Source organism: Taeniopygia guttata, chromosome 15 (genome assembly GCF_048771995.1).
Source record: "Taeniopygia guttata chromosome 15, bTaeGut7.mat, whole genome shotgun sequence".
Taxonomy (NCBI): domain Eukaryota; kingdom Metazoa; phylum Chordata; class Aves; order Passeriformes; family Estrildidae; genus Taeniopygia; species Taeniopygia guttata.
Window position 1 is genome coordinate 13,525,987 of NC_133040.1, and position 17,819 is coordinate 13,543,805.

General features: G+C 42.7%; 1 protein-coding gene across 2 annotated transcripts in view; it reads left to right on the forward strand.

The window, feature by feature from the left end:
* The window catches only part of ADGRD1 (adhesion G protein-coupled receptor D1), a 117,658-nt gene extending 101,783 nt beyond the window's left edge, over window positions 1-15,875 (forward strand). Inside the window, exons 22-25 of one of the 2 annotated variants that reach the window (XM_012577935.5) lie at window positions 8,666-8,792; window positions 9,973-10,014; window positions 11,860-11,952; window positions 12,595-15,875. In XM_012577935.5, coding sequence (XP_012433389.5) covers window positions 8,666-8,792; window positions 9,973-10,014; window positions 11,860-11,952; window positions 12,595-12,690 — 358 coding nt within the window. In that variant the 3' untranslated portion in view covers window positions 12,691-15,875. The remainder of the gene's footprint in view (window positions 1-8,665; window positions 8,793-9,972; window positions 10,015-11,859; window positions 11,953-12,594) is intronic. The other variant, XM_030285668.4, reaches the window with a different exon arrangement.
* Window positions 15,876-17,819: the final 1,944 nt, after the last annotated feature.

Genomic DNA, 17,819 nt, shown 5'->3' on the forward strand with positions numbered 1-17,819 from the left:
CTGAGTGGGTCTGTGCTTCTGCTGCACCTTTCTGCACCCCTGCGTGCCCATCCTGAGCCAGCCGTGCCCTTTCCTCCGGGATTCCAGTCACGGCAGTGCTTCCTGCCCAGCTGCTGCTCTGGGAGGAGAGGGGAATGCCACGGGCCCTTTCCATGCTCCTGGCGCTTGGCACCCCTCTTCGCTAGCACTGGGTGTGCCAGCTCGGTTTACTGCTGGGCACACAGACCCTTGCACCACCTGGTATAACAGCTATAAAAAAGATTGAGGGCTGCAACCAGCGCAGTCAGACTACTTTTCAGAATACTGTTCCAAGATGACTTGCAGAGATTTAGCCAATTAAAAGAAGTGAGGGTTGGGCTGATGCAGATTCATGCCTCACGCTGACAGCTTGCCTCAGGACAGGGCTCAGAATGCTGTTGTGGGACAGGAGAAATCTGTGCTGGGAGCTGGGAAAAGGGATGGGGAAGTGGCAGATGTAAGCAGGTGTAGAAAGAAGAGTAGATCACATCCAGCCTGCTCCCCCCACAGGCAGTCTGACCCTTGGAGACGTTTGTGTTTCCTTGCACACACAGGTGAGGAGGGTTTGGAATCAGCGGTGCCTCCTCCTGGGCTGAGCACCAGGGCTGGATTATCCTGCTGCTCCTATTGACTTTATAATATTTGTCAATTATTTTATATCTTTGAGCTAGAGACAGAACTAATACCATTACCTGTTCAGCCCAGGGCTTGCTCATGGCAAACTGAAATCCATTAAACCCAATCCTTCTCCTGAGTTTTTGTTGTCTGGTGAGAACAGTGTTGCTCTTTTGTCTTATCTTTGGAGACAAACTGGTCCCTAATAATAGCATGGTATGTTAAGAAAACCCCCCAAAAAACCCAAACCCTTGCTCATTAGAAAATTGCAATTTATTTTCTTTTAAAAACCCAAATGAATCCCTCCAGACTTTCTTGTCAATTTGCTTTTGTGACACTATTAAAGAAAACCTGTAATGGAAGTGGGTAATATTTTCTTGTCTCTTTTCCCCCTGCTCTTAGCTCTATAAAGTAACTCCAGAGTCTTTTAGAGAAGAAGCAAACACTGTGGGAAATAGGCAAGTGAACATTTATGTTCAAGAAAGAAATAAATCTTCACTATTGTAAGGATCAGGGCCAGTTCTTTTCCTTTTAAACTGCTTTCATTTTCCACATGATTTTCTAAGAGTTTAATTATTTTGGCTTCTGGCCACGGTCATCAACAAGCACTCCTGGGAAATTTGTTCTGTCATCCATTTCTGGAGTCTCATGCATTTTCAGCAGCCACATTTTTTGGATTTCCAGAAGTTGTGGCCTGTGACTGAAACAAAGAAGCTGCCCATTCTGCCTCCCTGGCTGTTAAGAAATGCAGCGGTGATTGTGAATTTATGCTCCAGGTCTGTGTCTCTGCTTCCTGTGACTGCAGTGCCTCCCTGGCTGGGGACATTTGTCCTGCAGGCTCCTTTAGCAGCTGCCATGGAAAGGAGAAATCTGGTTCTGTTCCACGGGGCTCCTCCCGAGCAGGGACACGCAGGGACACGCAGGACACGAGTGCTGTGGGGCTCAAGCACAAGGATGCAGCTAGGCAGGAGGCAGCCCTGCAGCGGTGGGGATGCTCCGAGAGCAGAGAAGGCTCCGGTGTCCCTCGGGACGAGAGCAGCAGCAGTGGCTGTGCAGAGGCTCAGGGACAGGTCCCACACGCATTTATCAGCACCCCTGGCTGCCTCTGGGAGAATAACTCTCATTTTCTTTGATGACTTAATGGCAAAGTTCAGTGGAAAATTAGCTCTTACCTTGGCCTTGGGGATTGACAAGCACAAAGTGCTGTCTCAAGAGCAGCGCAATGAGAGAATTAGTACCAAAAAATGTTGGGGAAAGGAAATGTAGAAAAAGAATGGTAAAATCCCCTTGCAAGTTCTGTTTCCCTGGGGAAATCACAAACTCCTAAAATTCAGCTTGCAATGACATTATGTTTTAATTCTTCATATTTGTTTTTAATAACTTGCACTGAAGACAAGGAGAATGACATATTTTGGTCCACTACTTAATTTTTGGGAAGTATTTTGTTTTTCTTTTGCATTTTTAGAATCTGGGAGCAATGGAAGTGACAAGGGACTTGAAAACCTTAGCAAGACAGGGATTCCTAAACCCCTGGTTAGAGGCTGAAGTCAGTGCTGCAGCCCCTGGAGTTGCCTTCTCAGTATTAAAATTCCTGTGGTAGCTCCATTTCTGGTCATGGCCTTAATTTTGTCTGGCTTGATGGGGATTTGAAGTGAGACTTGAGTTTCAGTCTCTGCTCTACTGAATATTTAATATAAATTCAACAATATTAATAAAGCAAGGATTAGGTAGGACTCTACTCTCTCAGGGAGTGCCTTGTGACTAATCTGTGGAGCTCACCTTCTTTCTCTGAGCCAGACGATATTTAATTATTCAATATATAATTGTGGGACAGGTTCAACAGGCAAGAATGAGCATCAAGCAGGGAGTCAAAATGCTTTCCTGCAAAAATGGAAAGTGCAGTCCCTTGGGCAAAAGCATGATTTGAGCCCAGGCCTCCTGTGTCCTGGGCAAATGCTGTGTCTCCTAAAGGCGGTTTGAGGTTTTTGGGAAGGCGTGTGGGAGGTGAGAGATTTTGCTTTGGCAACATCTGCCTTCTTGGGAGGGTCTGTGGTGAGAGGGCAGACTGCTAAACACTGAGAAAAGGAGCACCTCCACCTCCCTTCCCACTCGTGATAAAAATCAATCTGAATTTATTTGCTGTTGCAGCCTAGAATTATTTTTTTCTGTAGCTACAATGCTTTCATTTAGCAGCCTCTTCCTGGGTTATAAATGACACCCAGAAGAAAGCAATGATCTGAAGTGACTGTAAATGGGTCTTAGTCAGATTCACACCATTATTTTGAAAGTGCAAATAACATTTGGGAAATGGGAAATGGCCTCTGCAGTTATTAGTTTTGTCTTTTTTTCCCCTTTAATTTGCTATAGTTCTGCCTAGAAATCACCCAAGATTAGGTAAGCAACTGTGTATGTGCAGATTAAAGTACATTCCTTGTGCCAGCAGCCAGGACAAAGAGGAGGAGGAGGAGGTGGTACCTTGTATTTGCAGGAATTCATGAGCTGCTGCTTGGAGTCAGGAGCAGAGGTAAAATCCAAAGGTGTCCTTTTAGGATGAAAATCCTAGCCACTGGATCAAGGCGCCTGACAGAGTCCAGAGCTGAATTTCACTGGGAGGAGCACCCCAGCCCTGCTCTGCTGCTCCTTCCTGCAGTGTGGCCATAAATTGGTTGCCAGGCTGGAAGGGGCTGAGGGGTTGGCTCTGAGGCTCAGCTTGGGCTGCTCTGCTCAGCATCCCCAGGGCAGTTCTCCAAATAAAGAGCAGTTTTCCCTTGAGGAGTGCGAGGGAGCTCATTCCTCTAGATCCCAAATGGACTCAGTGGCTCTTCATCAGCCCTGAAGGTTGTTCTGTGTTTTTTCTGCCATTTGCTGCCGTCAAGTAGATGAGCTGTCACCATTATTGTTCCATTTGTGCTTTCGGTGTTGGTGGCAGCTCAGCACCTGCAGCTCTTGGTTTTGCTCCTCGGAGTAAGGAAGGAGGAGCAGCACAGAGCTCCTGGGGCTGTGCTCAGGGCTCTGCTCCTCAGGGCTCAGCAGCCAGCACGGCCAGCTCAGGAGACAGGGCTGTGTGTGAAAATCACTTTCATTCACAGCCGGAGCTGCTACACGTGCTTTCCCAGCATCTCTCCAATTCCAGCTTAGGAGAGAGTAAACACTACTTGTAACAAACAGGAAATTGCAATTAAATTAAATTTTTTTTTTTCAGCCACGAGTCTGAAATGTTAGTCATAGGTTTGGGGATTTATTTACTTTTATATAAAACACAAAGGGTACTGCTGGAAGTGACTAGAGAGGAACTCAAGAAACAAGAGAGAAACTTCAGTTAGAAGACCAGCCTTGTCCTGTGAGTTGTGGTGAAGGAATTCTGCTTTTTTTTTTAGACAGTCTTTCCTCCAATGATTATATAATCTTGGCTTATGGGTCTGAATTTAGTTCTTACTTCAGCAGGCATCATGACAGAAAAGTGGATGTTGGAAGTCTTAAAAGGATTAGTGCTCCATATAGAACCAATAAAACAGATTTGTGAGTTAGGGGTCCCCTTCACAGAAGTAATAAAGTTTTCTTTCTGCAAGCAGTGACATTTCTCTGCTGTAAGGTGTCAGTGTGGTCGTTCTGCATTGGTGTGAATATCGACAGCGTGCTCAGGCAGGGCAGGGCAGAGAGGGACTGAGGGAAGGAGCAATCACAGCTGAGTGGAGCTGTTCCACACCAACTGCAAATACAAGGCACTGGAAGGGCCAGCTGTGCTCTTGGAAAAGCGTCCCTGGTAGCTTCAGTAACTGTGCAATGATTTCAGATTATGTTGGCAATGAAAATACATCTCAGAGGTGCCGAAGCCTGTGCTTCTTGCACACCGGGGCTGCAGTACAGCTAAGGCAATTACCCGGCTCAGAAAACCTCCCTTCCCCTGCTGATTGATTTCAGCTGGGTTAAAATGCTGCCTAACAGTCTGCCACCCAGCAGGACACACAGAAGATTTTAAAATCCTGTCCTAAAGTGAGTGCTGAAACAAAAGCAACTGAAAAAAACCAGTTGAAGAAATTTGGTTGGGAAAAGAGCTCTATCAAGCAGGTTAACTTCTCAGGAAATAGAATTCAACCCTAAGAACAGGAAAAGGGAAGGAAAACATTTTTTTTTTTCAACTGGAGATTGAAAGGGTGTTAAATGGACAGCTTAGCAATTAATGGAGGAAGTGAATGCTGTTCTTGCCAGAGGTGTCTGTGAAAAATTGATTGAGGATTTTCAAAGGAGCTGGACTCTGGCTCTCTGCCAGAGGGGCTCAGCCACGAGTGCTCAGGTGAGCAGCACAGCAACTGAGCTGACAGGACCTGGCACACCCGCAGAACAGCCCCTGAACTGACAGGACCTGGCACACCCACAGAACATCCCCACAGCTGGCAGGACCTGGCACAGCTGCAGAACAGCCCCATAGCTGACAGGACCTGGCACACCCACAGAACAGCCCCACAGCTGGCAGGACCTGGCACACTGGCAGAACAGCCCCTGAGCTGACAGGACCTGGCACAGCTGCGGGCACTGTCCAGGTGCTCACAGACCTCTCCCAGCCCTGCCCAGGCGCTCCTGGCAGGGCAGGGCAGAGCTGCAGCAGCCTCTGGGCTGAAGGGTGAGCGGTGCTGGGCAGGGTGTGAGCAGCCCTGACCACAGACGGAACTCACAGGTGAGCTATGCACAGCTAATCCTCTCCCAAAGGCTTCTCCATATTCCCTAGATGTACAAATTAAATCAGACTCTTAAGTATTTTTGTGTTTTCCAGAAGTTGTCTAAGTAATGATAGGTATATACCTAAAAAAACCCCAACCAACCAAAACAACAAAAAAAAATCTTGGCAAAATGTAACAATAGAAAGGAGATTCTTTGCTGGATTTGCTTTGTTCCAAATGAATTAGTTCCAGGACTGATCCTTCAGTTGTGTTTAGATGCAGAGACAAAATCTCACCAGACTTGGCACTATTGGACTGCAGAAAAGTGACAATACCTGAGCTTTGAAGATGTATGTGAGAAACAGGCTGTTAACTGCCAAGGCCAGGGCATGGAAGGGGCACTCGGGAGAAATTTAGGTGGCTGCTCTGTTTTCTGACACATTTGGGCAGAAGAAAAAGGCTTCTAGCAGGGTTTATGAAGTCCTGGTGGGGCTGAGCCACAGTGCCTGTAAAATAAGCACAGCCCCTGCCCCAAATTATTGCTTCATGTCAACAATTTTATGGACAATATAAAGCTCCATTGATGCTAGTGACTATTGCACAGCATAAGTCGTGCATGGGGAAGAATTCCTTCTCCAAAAACATCTATTTGATTGTGCTCTATATTTTAGTGTACTAGAACTAATCTACTAAAATATTCATGTAGCAAAGAAAAACTGGAATAAAAAAACCGAATAAAGTATGTGGAGTGTGTCAGAATTAATGCACCTAGTGGAACATTAGCTTTTGTATTTCTATGATTTTTTTAACCTTGCTACCTTAATGGCATTCTGAAGCAGCATTTTACATTTAGTATTTTACTTTTTTAAAGTTCAACGATTAAAATGGAGTAAAGGTAGGAAGGGGAGGAGTAAGTGGAAGAAGATAAAAAAAGCTCCAAGAATCATAGAGCTGGGTCCTTTGATTGGTAGGTAAAGCTCATAAACAATTTGAATTAATAATTTCCTACCGAGGATGAAATTCCAAACATGTAAGCATAGAAGGCTATGCAATAACTAGGGAAAAATTAAAAAAAGTCTTTCTGAGATTTAAGAGAATCATAGGCAGAGCTGACCCTCAGTCTTAAATGAATTTCACCTTCACATGGCTGTTTTTCTAAAAGAGTGTGCATGAAACATTAATACTTTTGCATGGAAAATTCCACATCTGGTTGTATTTTCATTTTCATTATGGAAGTCTGCTGCACATGTGCTGAACTTCAGGCTCGATAAGGAGCCATCTTTATTAAAACCTGATTTTAAAAATTATATGAGTAATTTGCAATATTAAAGGCTTCTGGAGATCCAAACTGTAAGAATGATTTTGAAAATATTGAAAATTGCCTGACTATTCTGCCCCCAGCTACAAATCAGATGAAGCCTTTTATGCTCTGACTCAAAGGGAAACAATAACATTTTTGGCAACAAAATAGTCGAGGAAAATTATATTCCAAACTGAAAATTTTATGAAACCAGAGAGTGTGAGAACAAAAGAGAAAAAGGAAACAAGGTGGTTTGTGATGAAGGCAGCTTTGCAAGTGGAGCTGTGTTGGGTGTGGCAATCCCTGCTGGTTCAGGCTGCAGAGGGTTAAACCCTGAACCCTCTTGGGGTACCTGCTCCATCCCCAGGTGTTTGAGCACCTGAACCCTCCTGGGGGTACCTGCTCCATCCCCAGGTGTTCCAACTCCTGAACCCTCCCAGGGTCCTGCTCCATCCCCAGGTGCTCACTGGCCTGTCCAGCTCCTGATCCTGCACATTGCATTTTCCTCAGTGCTCAGTGGCATTTCACAGCTCCTCCTGCACAAAGCCCATGGCAAGAGCTGTTCTGCTGGCAGGTCCCCACTGCAGTACATTTTATCTTGGAGTTTGGGGAGGATCTTTAATCCTATCAGAGAAAAAAAAAAAAAACAAACCAAAACATATTTGATTCACAAAAATAAACTTGTATAAATTGTTTAAAAATTGCATCTTTAAAAATGTATTTTAAAATTTAAGTAGGACCTCAAGCTTTAAGATATTCCTTCATTTTCTGACTGAAAAAATTCCTTGAAGAATTAGATTGAATTGTGCAGAAATATTCATGACTGAGCATACAGAGATATGAATCAATATAGAAAAAACCCCAAACCAGAACAGAAAAAAAATTTAGATGCTTCCCTGTCCCAGATTTCCCTATAAACTTCATGATGCACTTTTAGTCGATATGATGGTGTGTGCTCAGGTCACGGAAATGAACAAGACATCTTGTCTCTAAGTTTAATTAAAAGATTTCTTCATTGAATTGTGTCGTACAAAATGATCATTTGTTTTGTGTTTGCTGTAATTACAAGCTGTCTCCTGTCAGGCAGCTCTGTGCACTTCTCTCAATGTGTGCTTTAATCTGTACAAGGGGGCACAAGGCACAAGCAGGACATTATTCTCCCTGAAACAGCTTTTTCCCTTGCATAGGCTCCCATCTAAATAGAAATCTGATCATTTCTAAAACGCATGGTTTTAGCAAGCAGGGACTGATTTTACTTTCTCACTACCCCTGTTTCTTTTCTGCTCCTTGGCTCCTCTATCTGTAATTGTAACATAGACTGAATTAACTGATATTTTAAACACTTAATTTGATAATTCTGCATGAATCCCATGGGCTACCAAAGGAGCTCTCTTAAGTGTTTGTAGTGCTGAAAGCTGGGATTACATCTTGGGCCATATTCTGGTCCCTCTTTGGCGCTTTTTGTCTTGTCCTGCTGAAGCTGTTCTGAGCTGGCCAGGAGGAGAAGTTCTCCTCTGAGAGCTGTCCCTGGACATGTGCCTGGTGTGCAAAGGTTCCGCTGTTCCTCCTTGCAGGGGAAATGGCTCCTGGCATTTGTAAAACAGTAGGTCCTGGATGGCAAGGCAGGTTTCCCTGAGGAGTGATGAGTTTTCTGGGTGAGCACAGCGTGGCAGATCCACACAGGGAAAGCGTGTGGGCTGCCCAGTGCTGTGACCTGGGTGTGCAGTGCTCACTGTTTTTTGACTCTTGCACTTGGCTGCCCACTAACACACTTCTCTGTAAACTCAAGATATCACTGCGGTATTTTTATGACCGTCTCCCAGATCTCTTTCCCTGCTCACTCAGTTCCTGACTCACCATCTCTATTTATCCTGTGTCATACCAGTACTCTGTTATCCCTATTTCCACAGATGAAAAAATAATTAAAATCTTTCCCATTAAAATAATTTCATGGTAAAGAAGAGTTCTGCCTGGTGCCTTGCTGTGAGAACATAATTGATAAACTCCTTGGTGTGGAGGTTGACATTTCTTTATTGGTCTGACCACAATTTCCTATTTTCATTTTCTCCTACAGACTAACAGCTAAAGCCGTGGCTGTTCTCTTACCCATCTTGGGGAGCTCATGGATCTTTGGTATTTTGGCTGTCAATGCCCACGCTTTAGTATTTCAGTATATATTTGCTGTTTTTAATTCACTACAGGTAAGTACCTAGTGGGGAAATTTATGGTTACAGAAGTGCTTCTGAGATCCAATTAAATGGATCATTAGTAATGTCTTCTCATGTTTATGTTTATTGCATTTTATTCGGTGTTCCTTCCTCTGTCTTTTAATTCTGTGCTAAGCACAGAGTGCTGGCAATTGCTTGTCTTTGTTAGAACAGAACTTGTATCCCACTCCTTATTGTTTCCAGCAGCAATAATTAAATAAATGAGACAGCGCTGAGCTTCAGAAATGAAATGAAATTCATTCTTCCGGTACTGTGTACTACAGGCAGAATTCTTCAGTAGAGATACCAGGCCAATTATTCAATGCCAGTTTGAGGCTTCATTACTGAGACTAAATGAAAGCAAACACAAGTATATGGGCAAGATCAAAAGTGGAGCTATTCCCTGTGCTGTACAGAAGTCCTGCATGCAGGAAACTCAGCCTTCATCTCCTTGGCACAGCAATCCAGGAAAACAGCTCTGTCCAGGGAGGAATGTAAACATCTGCTTAGCTTTAAGCAGACATTTCAGCAGAGGCATAACCCTATAGGCGTGTTGCAGTTCTTTCCCAAGCAGTGCTTACAAAGAGGGAGAAAAAACAATCTCCTGGAAATCCTTTATTGTCTTGGAAACAAACAGCACTATGGATACAAAAATAGTAAAACAGGGTTCTTGGTGCTAAATACTACTGCCAGAAAAATAAAATTGTTTTGTGAGGGAAAGGGATGAGGCCTTTTCACTTTGCATTGGATTAAAAGCCTAAAGATAGCAAAATTCTGCTGTGAAAATTCTCCTAGTGCTAATATCTTACTTTTCTGACCTGAAAAATCATGGTGTTCCCCTAAGAGCATTTCCCTTTCCTTGGTCTTTGCAACCACAAGCAAAAAGTTCTCTTGTTGTCATGAAACAAGAATTTCTGCATATTTTCAGCCAGATTTTTTCTTCAGTACAGCAAAGTTTAGGAAAGTTTTGCAGGAATAATTCCAGGCAAGCCCCACAGTAATCTAATGCTGCAGGTTTCTCCAGTTTCACTTGGGACACTCTGGTTTGGTGCACTCAGATATTTACAGGGCTCCAGCTGCCCGATGCCTGTTCTCTACATCCTGAGAGAAACACATTATTGAATTTGATTTTTCACAGCCAGACCTCACCCTTTTTCCTTTTTCTCTTTTTCAGGGATTTTTCATGTTCCTGTTTCACTGTCTTCTGAACTCAGAGGTATGAAATCAATGGTGTTAATAAATCTGGTGTTACCAAATTCAACGAACATAAGTGTGAAGCAAGAACAGATTTTCTGCATTATCATTGCCCGCTTTGTCACCGATTTCCTTTTTCTTTTAATTAATCCATGACTCCTCTGGCTTTCTGACTTGCAGCATTTTTACCCATGCTTGACATTTGTTTTAATTAGCATAAGAAAGGTTTGAGACACAGAACCAAGATAAGAGGAGCAGTTCAAGAGTCAGGAGAGAAGCTGTCCTGGGATCTGGAGGGGCTGAGCAGGCACGGACTGCCTGGGAGGAGGAGATGCTTCCAACTGGGAGCAGCATCTGGCAGTCCCTGCTGAGGGGGCTCTGTCACAGCTGCAGTCCCAGGGAGGAAAATAACTATTATTCTCAGTGAAACATACTTTTGGATGTTGCTCATGCAGTCCTTAATGGGAAACCATAGTGAGTAGAAGATATTCCAGGTATTTTTCTTGGTGGGAATTCAGCTTTTCACAGGGGACTAAGGCATCTTTTTGCATTAAGGCTGCATTAGAGGAACTGGGATAAAGCCAAGACAAGGCTGATGTAAATTTGGCTTGCAGCATCCTCTCCTCCTGTGGCAGATAGCAGAAAATGCTCAGCAACAAGTATTACTGAAAGAAATGGTTTTTATGAGAGCCATTTCCAGCGCCTGCCAGGGCAATGCTCAGTGGAGACCCTCAGAGCTTTGGTTCCCCACAGATCTTTTTCCTGGCTGTTAAGGAGTAGCTGTGCCCCATAACCTACTGCTGCTTCCTGTGCAACAGCAGCACTTCAACTCTTCTGTAGAGAAATTATTATTTATTAATATTTGCCAACCTATTCTAGCTCAGAGCATTCACTGATGTGATCCCTGCCAAAATCAACTTGGAGAGTCAGGTCTGACTGTGAAACTCTTGGTCTTTATAGAAATCAACTAAAATTTAACAGGCAGGTTAAAGGTAGGGAGGAAAAATATTTCTTTATCCTATTCTCCCCCAGGCTTAGAAATTTTCAAGTTTCAAATGTTTTATATCAAATAAAAATATTTGAATTGCTGTCATTTTTCCAGAACCCCGTGAGAAATAAATTTCAGAAACTTTTCAGAATTTATATCCTCAAAAACCACACAGATGATGTGAGCTGTCATTTTTGGAGAGCAGGTCTTACTGGCTCCTTCATAGGCTGTGCATATCTAAAATACTCCTTTAGCTAAACAGCAGGAATTCTTGAGAATTTCTTTCTGAGAAGTAAGACTCAGACATTGTAAAGAAACATCCATAGACTGGGTATAGAAGTGGCTGGGTGAAAAAGAAATGCACTGGTATTATGAAGAATCACAGGAGAATGGGCCAAGATGGTCTGAAAAACTGTTCTTGATCTGCACACCAGTTACTCCCAGCCATCAATCCTTGGCAAATCTCACCTGCTTGTCTCACCATCTGTCCTTCCTGCAGCTGATTTTCACCTTGGTGAAGAATATTGCCCCATCTCCAGAGAGTTTCATCCAGCATCTTTAAATGACTCGGTTTACAGCAGGCTGGCAGCTGCTCTGTCCTGCTGGCACCTGGATATTCAGGGCTGTGGGAAGTCCAGGGAGAGCCTACCTGCATGGGGCACCTTGTGCTCCAGCCTGGGGCTCTGTATTTAGTTAGAAAATGTGAAAGTTTCCAAGTCAAAAGTCCATAACGACAAATAAAAGTGTAGGGGTGGACTGTTTGTTGTTTAATAGCACAGTGACATTTGTGTGGAGGAAGGAAAAAGGGGAAATGATTGCAGGCTGCACCTGGGAAAATAAACACAACTTTTTCAACTGGTTTCACTGTTTTTGCCAAAGGTTAGAGCTGCCTTTAAGCACAAAACCAAGGTCTGGTCCCTCACCAGCAGTTCAACACGCAACATCAATGTGAAGCCCTTCAATTCAGACATTGTAAGTATTGCTCCTTTTTTCTTTTCCCTACTGTATTTGAGAGTGTTCCAGAATAAATTCTGTCGGAAAGAACAGAGCAGACCCATGGGTATTTTTAGTCCCAACCTAATGCAAGGTGCAGACAGGTGGAACCAGCAAGCATGAAGTTGCAGCTTCAATATCTGTTTTGAAAGCAAAGGACATAACTCTGCCTTCTGGGAAACTATCGAATAAAGGAAACAGCTTTGTGGGCTCTGGATATGGTTCAATAAGGCTATTCCCACCAATTACAATGGACTTCTGCATCCCAGCAGCATTTTGGCTATGTATTGCTCTGATGGTGGTGGCTCTCTGATGGGACATTCTTGCACTTAAGCCAGCACGTGAATATTCTTTTCTAGCTCTCCTTAGATTGTCTTGAGACAGGAGACATTTGTTTTTTATAAAGAACCAGACATCTGAAGTGATAGGTGTTATTAAGTGATCGTTGCCAATCACCTTAGATCCTGGCAATACCTGTTTAAAAATCCTTTATGGCATATGCTCTCAAGACCCCGTGACAACACTGTAATGTAAATAGATGCCTTCAAGCTTTTATTTCATCCAGGCAAGAGTGGCTTGGCAAATAAATAAATCGATTTTCTATACTATTTTATTTTCCAGATGACTGGGAATAGGCCAGGCACAACTCCCACGAAGCTGAACACCTGGGATAAAAGCACCAATTCAGCAAACCGCATTGATTTATCAGCAGTCTGACAGGAGCAGCAGCTCCTCAGAGAAAATCAAACCACACATTCAGGACCTCTGACACCGTGTCCACCAGCTTTTTCTCACTGTAACAGTAGAAAACTGGGTTTTTAATCACTGCCTAATGAATTGGGAATTGCCATTGTTTTGTTGAGTAAATAGCCCTCATTGCTTGCCTTCAAAACTGTAACACATTCTAGCACTTGGCTACTAGCAGTATCTGTAAAAATGACCAGCACAAATATACACTGGATGGTTTTGTCAGCAATGATGAAAACTCTACGTATGCAAGAAGGGCTTCTTGCCTCTGAATCATTCCAGCTCCCAGAACTGAGGGAAAGCAACATACCTCTGAAAATATGGATTTTTATGCTCTAAAATGAAATGCTTCCCATTGTGATGTTGTAATGAGACTATCCCAGACTTTCTGTGCTCTCTCTGTTTATATTTTTTACCTTACAGAATTATCAAAGTGAAGTTGATTCAAAATACATGGTGTGGTGTTTATCTAGATGCTACAAGGAAGGCAGGACTTGAGGGAGGAGCAGGTTCCAGCTACCCCACTCCCAAGGTGGGTGTGGATTGGCAAAGCTAATGAGCACATAAACAGCACCTGTAACATCTCCTGGATGTGGCCTGGTAGTATTTTAGCTCTTCCTCTTGCCCTGTTATCATCAGAGGCAAAACTGGCTGTGGCTGTCCTAGAGCAGCCCACAGCCCCTCTGTTGCTGATGTGTGTCTGCTGATACATGGCCATACAAATCATTCAGTTATTCCCCTGCAGCTCGGGGATGCAATCAGCAACTCTCCTTTGGGTGCATTCTGCAAACTCTAACCCTAGAGCTGTGACTTACCCTGCTCCTTTTGCTGGTCATTTCGAGACACTGAATTGCTGCCACAAAGATGTAAGACATTGATATACTGTGAAGACAGCCAGCCTACAAACCAGTCTGTGTATTGCTTCCTGCAGACAGCTTTTAAACAGGTCTCTGCAGTCTCTTTTTGTGGTTTCAGACTCTGCTCAGCATTTAGTAGCTTCTGCTTCAGTACTGCTATGAACTGTCTTTGAGGAGGGAAAAAACACTGTAATGTTTTTTCTGAGCAGTGTTTTGTAGGGTCTCAGAGTGGTGTTTGGGGCACGAGGCAGGGCCACACAAACGTGCACCTTCCCAGCCGGAGCCCACAGAGCTTAACCCCTGGCAGAGGTCAGCAGGTAATTCACTGTCCTGATCCACTGGGCTACCAAAGTACTGCAACAGGCAGAAAATGCAACTCTTCAACCTCACCTCTTCATAAGATGTTTCGTGTTGGGTTTTTTTAGCCTTAATTAAACGTTTGTGCATTCAGCAGCTCCGACCATTCCTGGTCCTGGTGTTTTTTGTTTCTAATAGAAAAGGTATTTACACTCTAATATGCAAAGTGAAAATTTTTTATTGCATAGTAAATTTATCAAAAAATGAAATTAAATTAATCTTTAGGGAACAGGAAATACCCACCAAATATGACTGAATTTAGTGATGTGTTTAATCCAAAAGACATGGAATTTAAAGTTTAGAAAAACTCAATGCATTTAATTTCTGTTTGGTCCAAACCAAGTTTTGTTCCTATTTTCTTCCTGCACTAAAAATAAAGATCTGTTTCAGTTTGGCTCAATCTTTCCTGCCTTTTCCCCTTCCCACACCTGGGTGTGATCACCAAACTGGAAGCCCAGAGTCCACCCAAGTTTGTTGAGCTTACAGCTCAAAACATTCTACAGAAATTATTTTAGTTGCACCAGATTTAGTTGCTGGATTCCTGCAGCTGGAACAGAGCAGAACTGCACATCACACATTTACAGGCATGAAATCCATGGCTTTAATCTCATGTTTCCTAATGCAAATAACTCCAGTTGTTGACAGCTAACTCCATAGAGAGGGTCAGTAAAAGCTAAATATGTAGATGGCTGTGTCTTTATTTTGGCTTTTCTGTATGGTTTTCTCCTAGCCTTTTCTGCACTGCTCTGTCTTACAGCTGTGCAAATATTTGGGCTTTTCTTGGCCTGAAAATTATTTTTTTCCCTGAAAGACCTTGTAGACAGAGCCCTTGGGATGTACAGAGGAGGTGGAATAGAAAAGTACTGTGATAACAGTGCTCAGAGTTTGTATTGTGTGCACACAATGTATTTAAGTATATTTTTTATACTGGACCATATGAGTTCTTTTGGTTTTGGTTTGTTTCTTTGGTTTGCTTTTGTTTTTTTTATACTGTGACCACAAATATAGATTGAAATCCTCCTTGATAATTTTCTAGTCATTGTATTATAGCACAAAGTTCTGTGAATGAACCAGATAACATATAAAAGCTTTTTTTTTTGTTTTGTTTTTAAAAATCTTAATTTTTAAGAGTATTCCCCTCTGCACAATTTTTGTTACCTGCATTTCTTCCTGTGCTGTATTGGTCATTTTGAGACCAGTCAAGGTCCCTTTGGAAAAAACCCCAACAAGAAACATACCACTGACACCGCAGAATGGCAGTGGCACAAAGGGCTGAGGCAGTTTTTCATCCAGGCGTGCTCTGGTTTAAAATTGTTCACCAAGCCTGAGACAAGCATGACAGCATGTTTGGTTTTATACTTTGGAAAGGGACGGGGCAGTGCTGTGAGGGATGACCCAGTGTCTCCTGGGATCCTCAGAGCATGCAGGGTCCTGCTGCACCTGAACGGGGCTGGGATGAAGCAGTTTTATTTTGTTCATGGCCCACGAGGTTTGGAGCATGAATTTATCACACTGCATTGGGCATGGGGCTCCTTCTGGTTTTGATAAACTGGTGAAAATCCCCACAAAGTACAAATGTGTTCTGTTGCCATCGATATCCATTCTTTTTGTTTGATTCAAAGTGTTTTTCTTGGTACTGAATGCAGCAAATGTACTGAATAAGAAATGCTCAAATGAATCTTTAAACAATCTCTTTCTGTCCTCAGTCTCTTGAAGCTTGAAAATCTTGCAGTTTATTTATGGGCTTGTATATAGCAGCTATTACAATATTTTTTTTTTGGACAGCGTCATTTTGTCAACAGTATGAAATTTTAATTGAATGAAATGTGAGTTTTAAAAATAGGTAATGTAGCAAGAATGACTTTGCCAGTAATTAGTAAAATAATTTAGTTTTGTTGGTTTTTCCCCCTCAAATAAATAAGAAATCTTAATTTCCTAAAAGGACTCTGTATTTGTTAAAATGATTCTTTTGCTATGGATATGGATTGTAAACAACAGCATAACAATGAAGGTTCCCTATCAGTGCTATTGTTGCAATTAAACATCAGAGCAATTATGCATCCTGTGAGAGACCTGCTGTCTGTCAGGGTGCTGAGGTGATGTGCAGGCAGTTTTTCTGTTAAACTTTATACCCAGAGGGTAACTGCAGGGAGAGAACTCCTGGCTTTCAGAACAGCCAGTGCAGAGCCAGGTCAGGCCTTGCCTGAGTGCCTGTGGCTGCAGTTTTGGCTCTGGGAATGGTTTCAGCCCACAGCAGGTCAGAAGTGATGGGTTTTTAACTAGTGCTTCTTGCCTGAAAACTTTATACCTCTTACACTTTTATCTGACAATGAGAATGCAAGTGCAGAACCGTCACACCTCAGTCCCCTCGCAGGGATGCAGTCCTGCAGCTCCTCTCAAGGTTAGAGCTAGTTCTGTGATGATTAACAGGCTGCCAGCTGCCTAGGTGTGCAGGTGTGGTGTGCTGTAGAAAAATAACAAGAGCAATTATATGCTGAAAAATTAAAGACTAGGATTTAGATGAGAAAGGTTTTTCATCGTCTTTCAATAAACCTTCTTCGCTTTGTATCCTTTAAAATAATGTAGCAAGTCATATGTAAAAGAAAGCTTTCTTGCTATTTTATGAAACACAGAGGTTATTAACATTTACCATTCATGACAGAATAATAAATTAGATCATTTTGGCACTGGCTTACATCATGTTTGCCTTTAAAAATATTTTCATTATATCTGTGTTATGCTTGGCTGACTCCATGTAGTGTGTCATGGATAGTTATTGCTATAATTGCCCTTGTTCACACCATTTTCCTTCTCAGTAATCCCATATGTTCTTGGAATTCAGAGGCCATATTTCATCTTGTCAAGGATGATTACAGCTCTAAATGTGTCCTGACATCAGCATTCTCACCAGGTGCTGACACACGGCACAATCACTGGGTCCCAGGGGACGGCTGAGCTCTGCTCCTGCATCTCACCCATCCATCTCTGATGGATGCTCCCTTGGCTCAGGGTAGCTCCTCAGAGAGCTGCTTTAGGCTTCTCACTCACCTGTACCAAAGGCAAAACTGACATTTTCTCTCACCCCTGTTATTTTCTGTTGTTACTGAATAAAATCAGGCTTGATTGGGCACTCTATGTGTTCCTTTAAGCATTCTCCAAGCTAAGCTTTTGCTGATATCTACTCTCAAACAGAGAATAAAGCATAAAACAGTTCCAGACAAAAAAACCCAATCCAAAACATATACACACAGAAAACCACACCAAAACTGCAGCACAGTTAGCAATTCTGCCATTGCAAAACCCTAGTTTTAGTTTGTGCTCATAATATTCTGGAGGAAAATGCAGAATAAAACAAAACCAAGTTTTTTACCCTCTAAAAGTATCCCAAATTAGGCAAATATCAAATGCTCCTTGGAGAACTTGAGCCCTATATAGTAGGCTTTAGACAACTTACAATTTGTTTCATGTTGATTATAGAATGTTTCCTTCAGGTATTTTTGTTTCAGATTCTGCACAGGTCAACTAAGTGTAACTTGTCTGTGATGTGATGTCTTCTCACTTAGCCAGTCATGTGTCACTAATTTGTCATATTTTGCCATCTCTAAAAGGAAAGAACAAAATGACAGGGGAATACATGAGCATGTGTTCATAGAGGAAAGAAGGCAAAGCTCAGTCCTCACCCCAGCCTGTGGGCCTTTCACCCTCTGTGCTGCGGACTGTGTGGGATGCTGAAGGCTCTGAAGCTTAGCAGCTGTGAATCTTTGCATGGACACCTTTTTGCAACAGCAGCAAAGAGCATAATTGATAAAAAATTATCTGTGGTGAGCGCAACATTGTGCATTTAGATTATATATTATGCATTAAAATCTCTGATGTGTAGTCAGT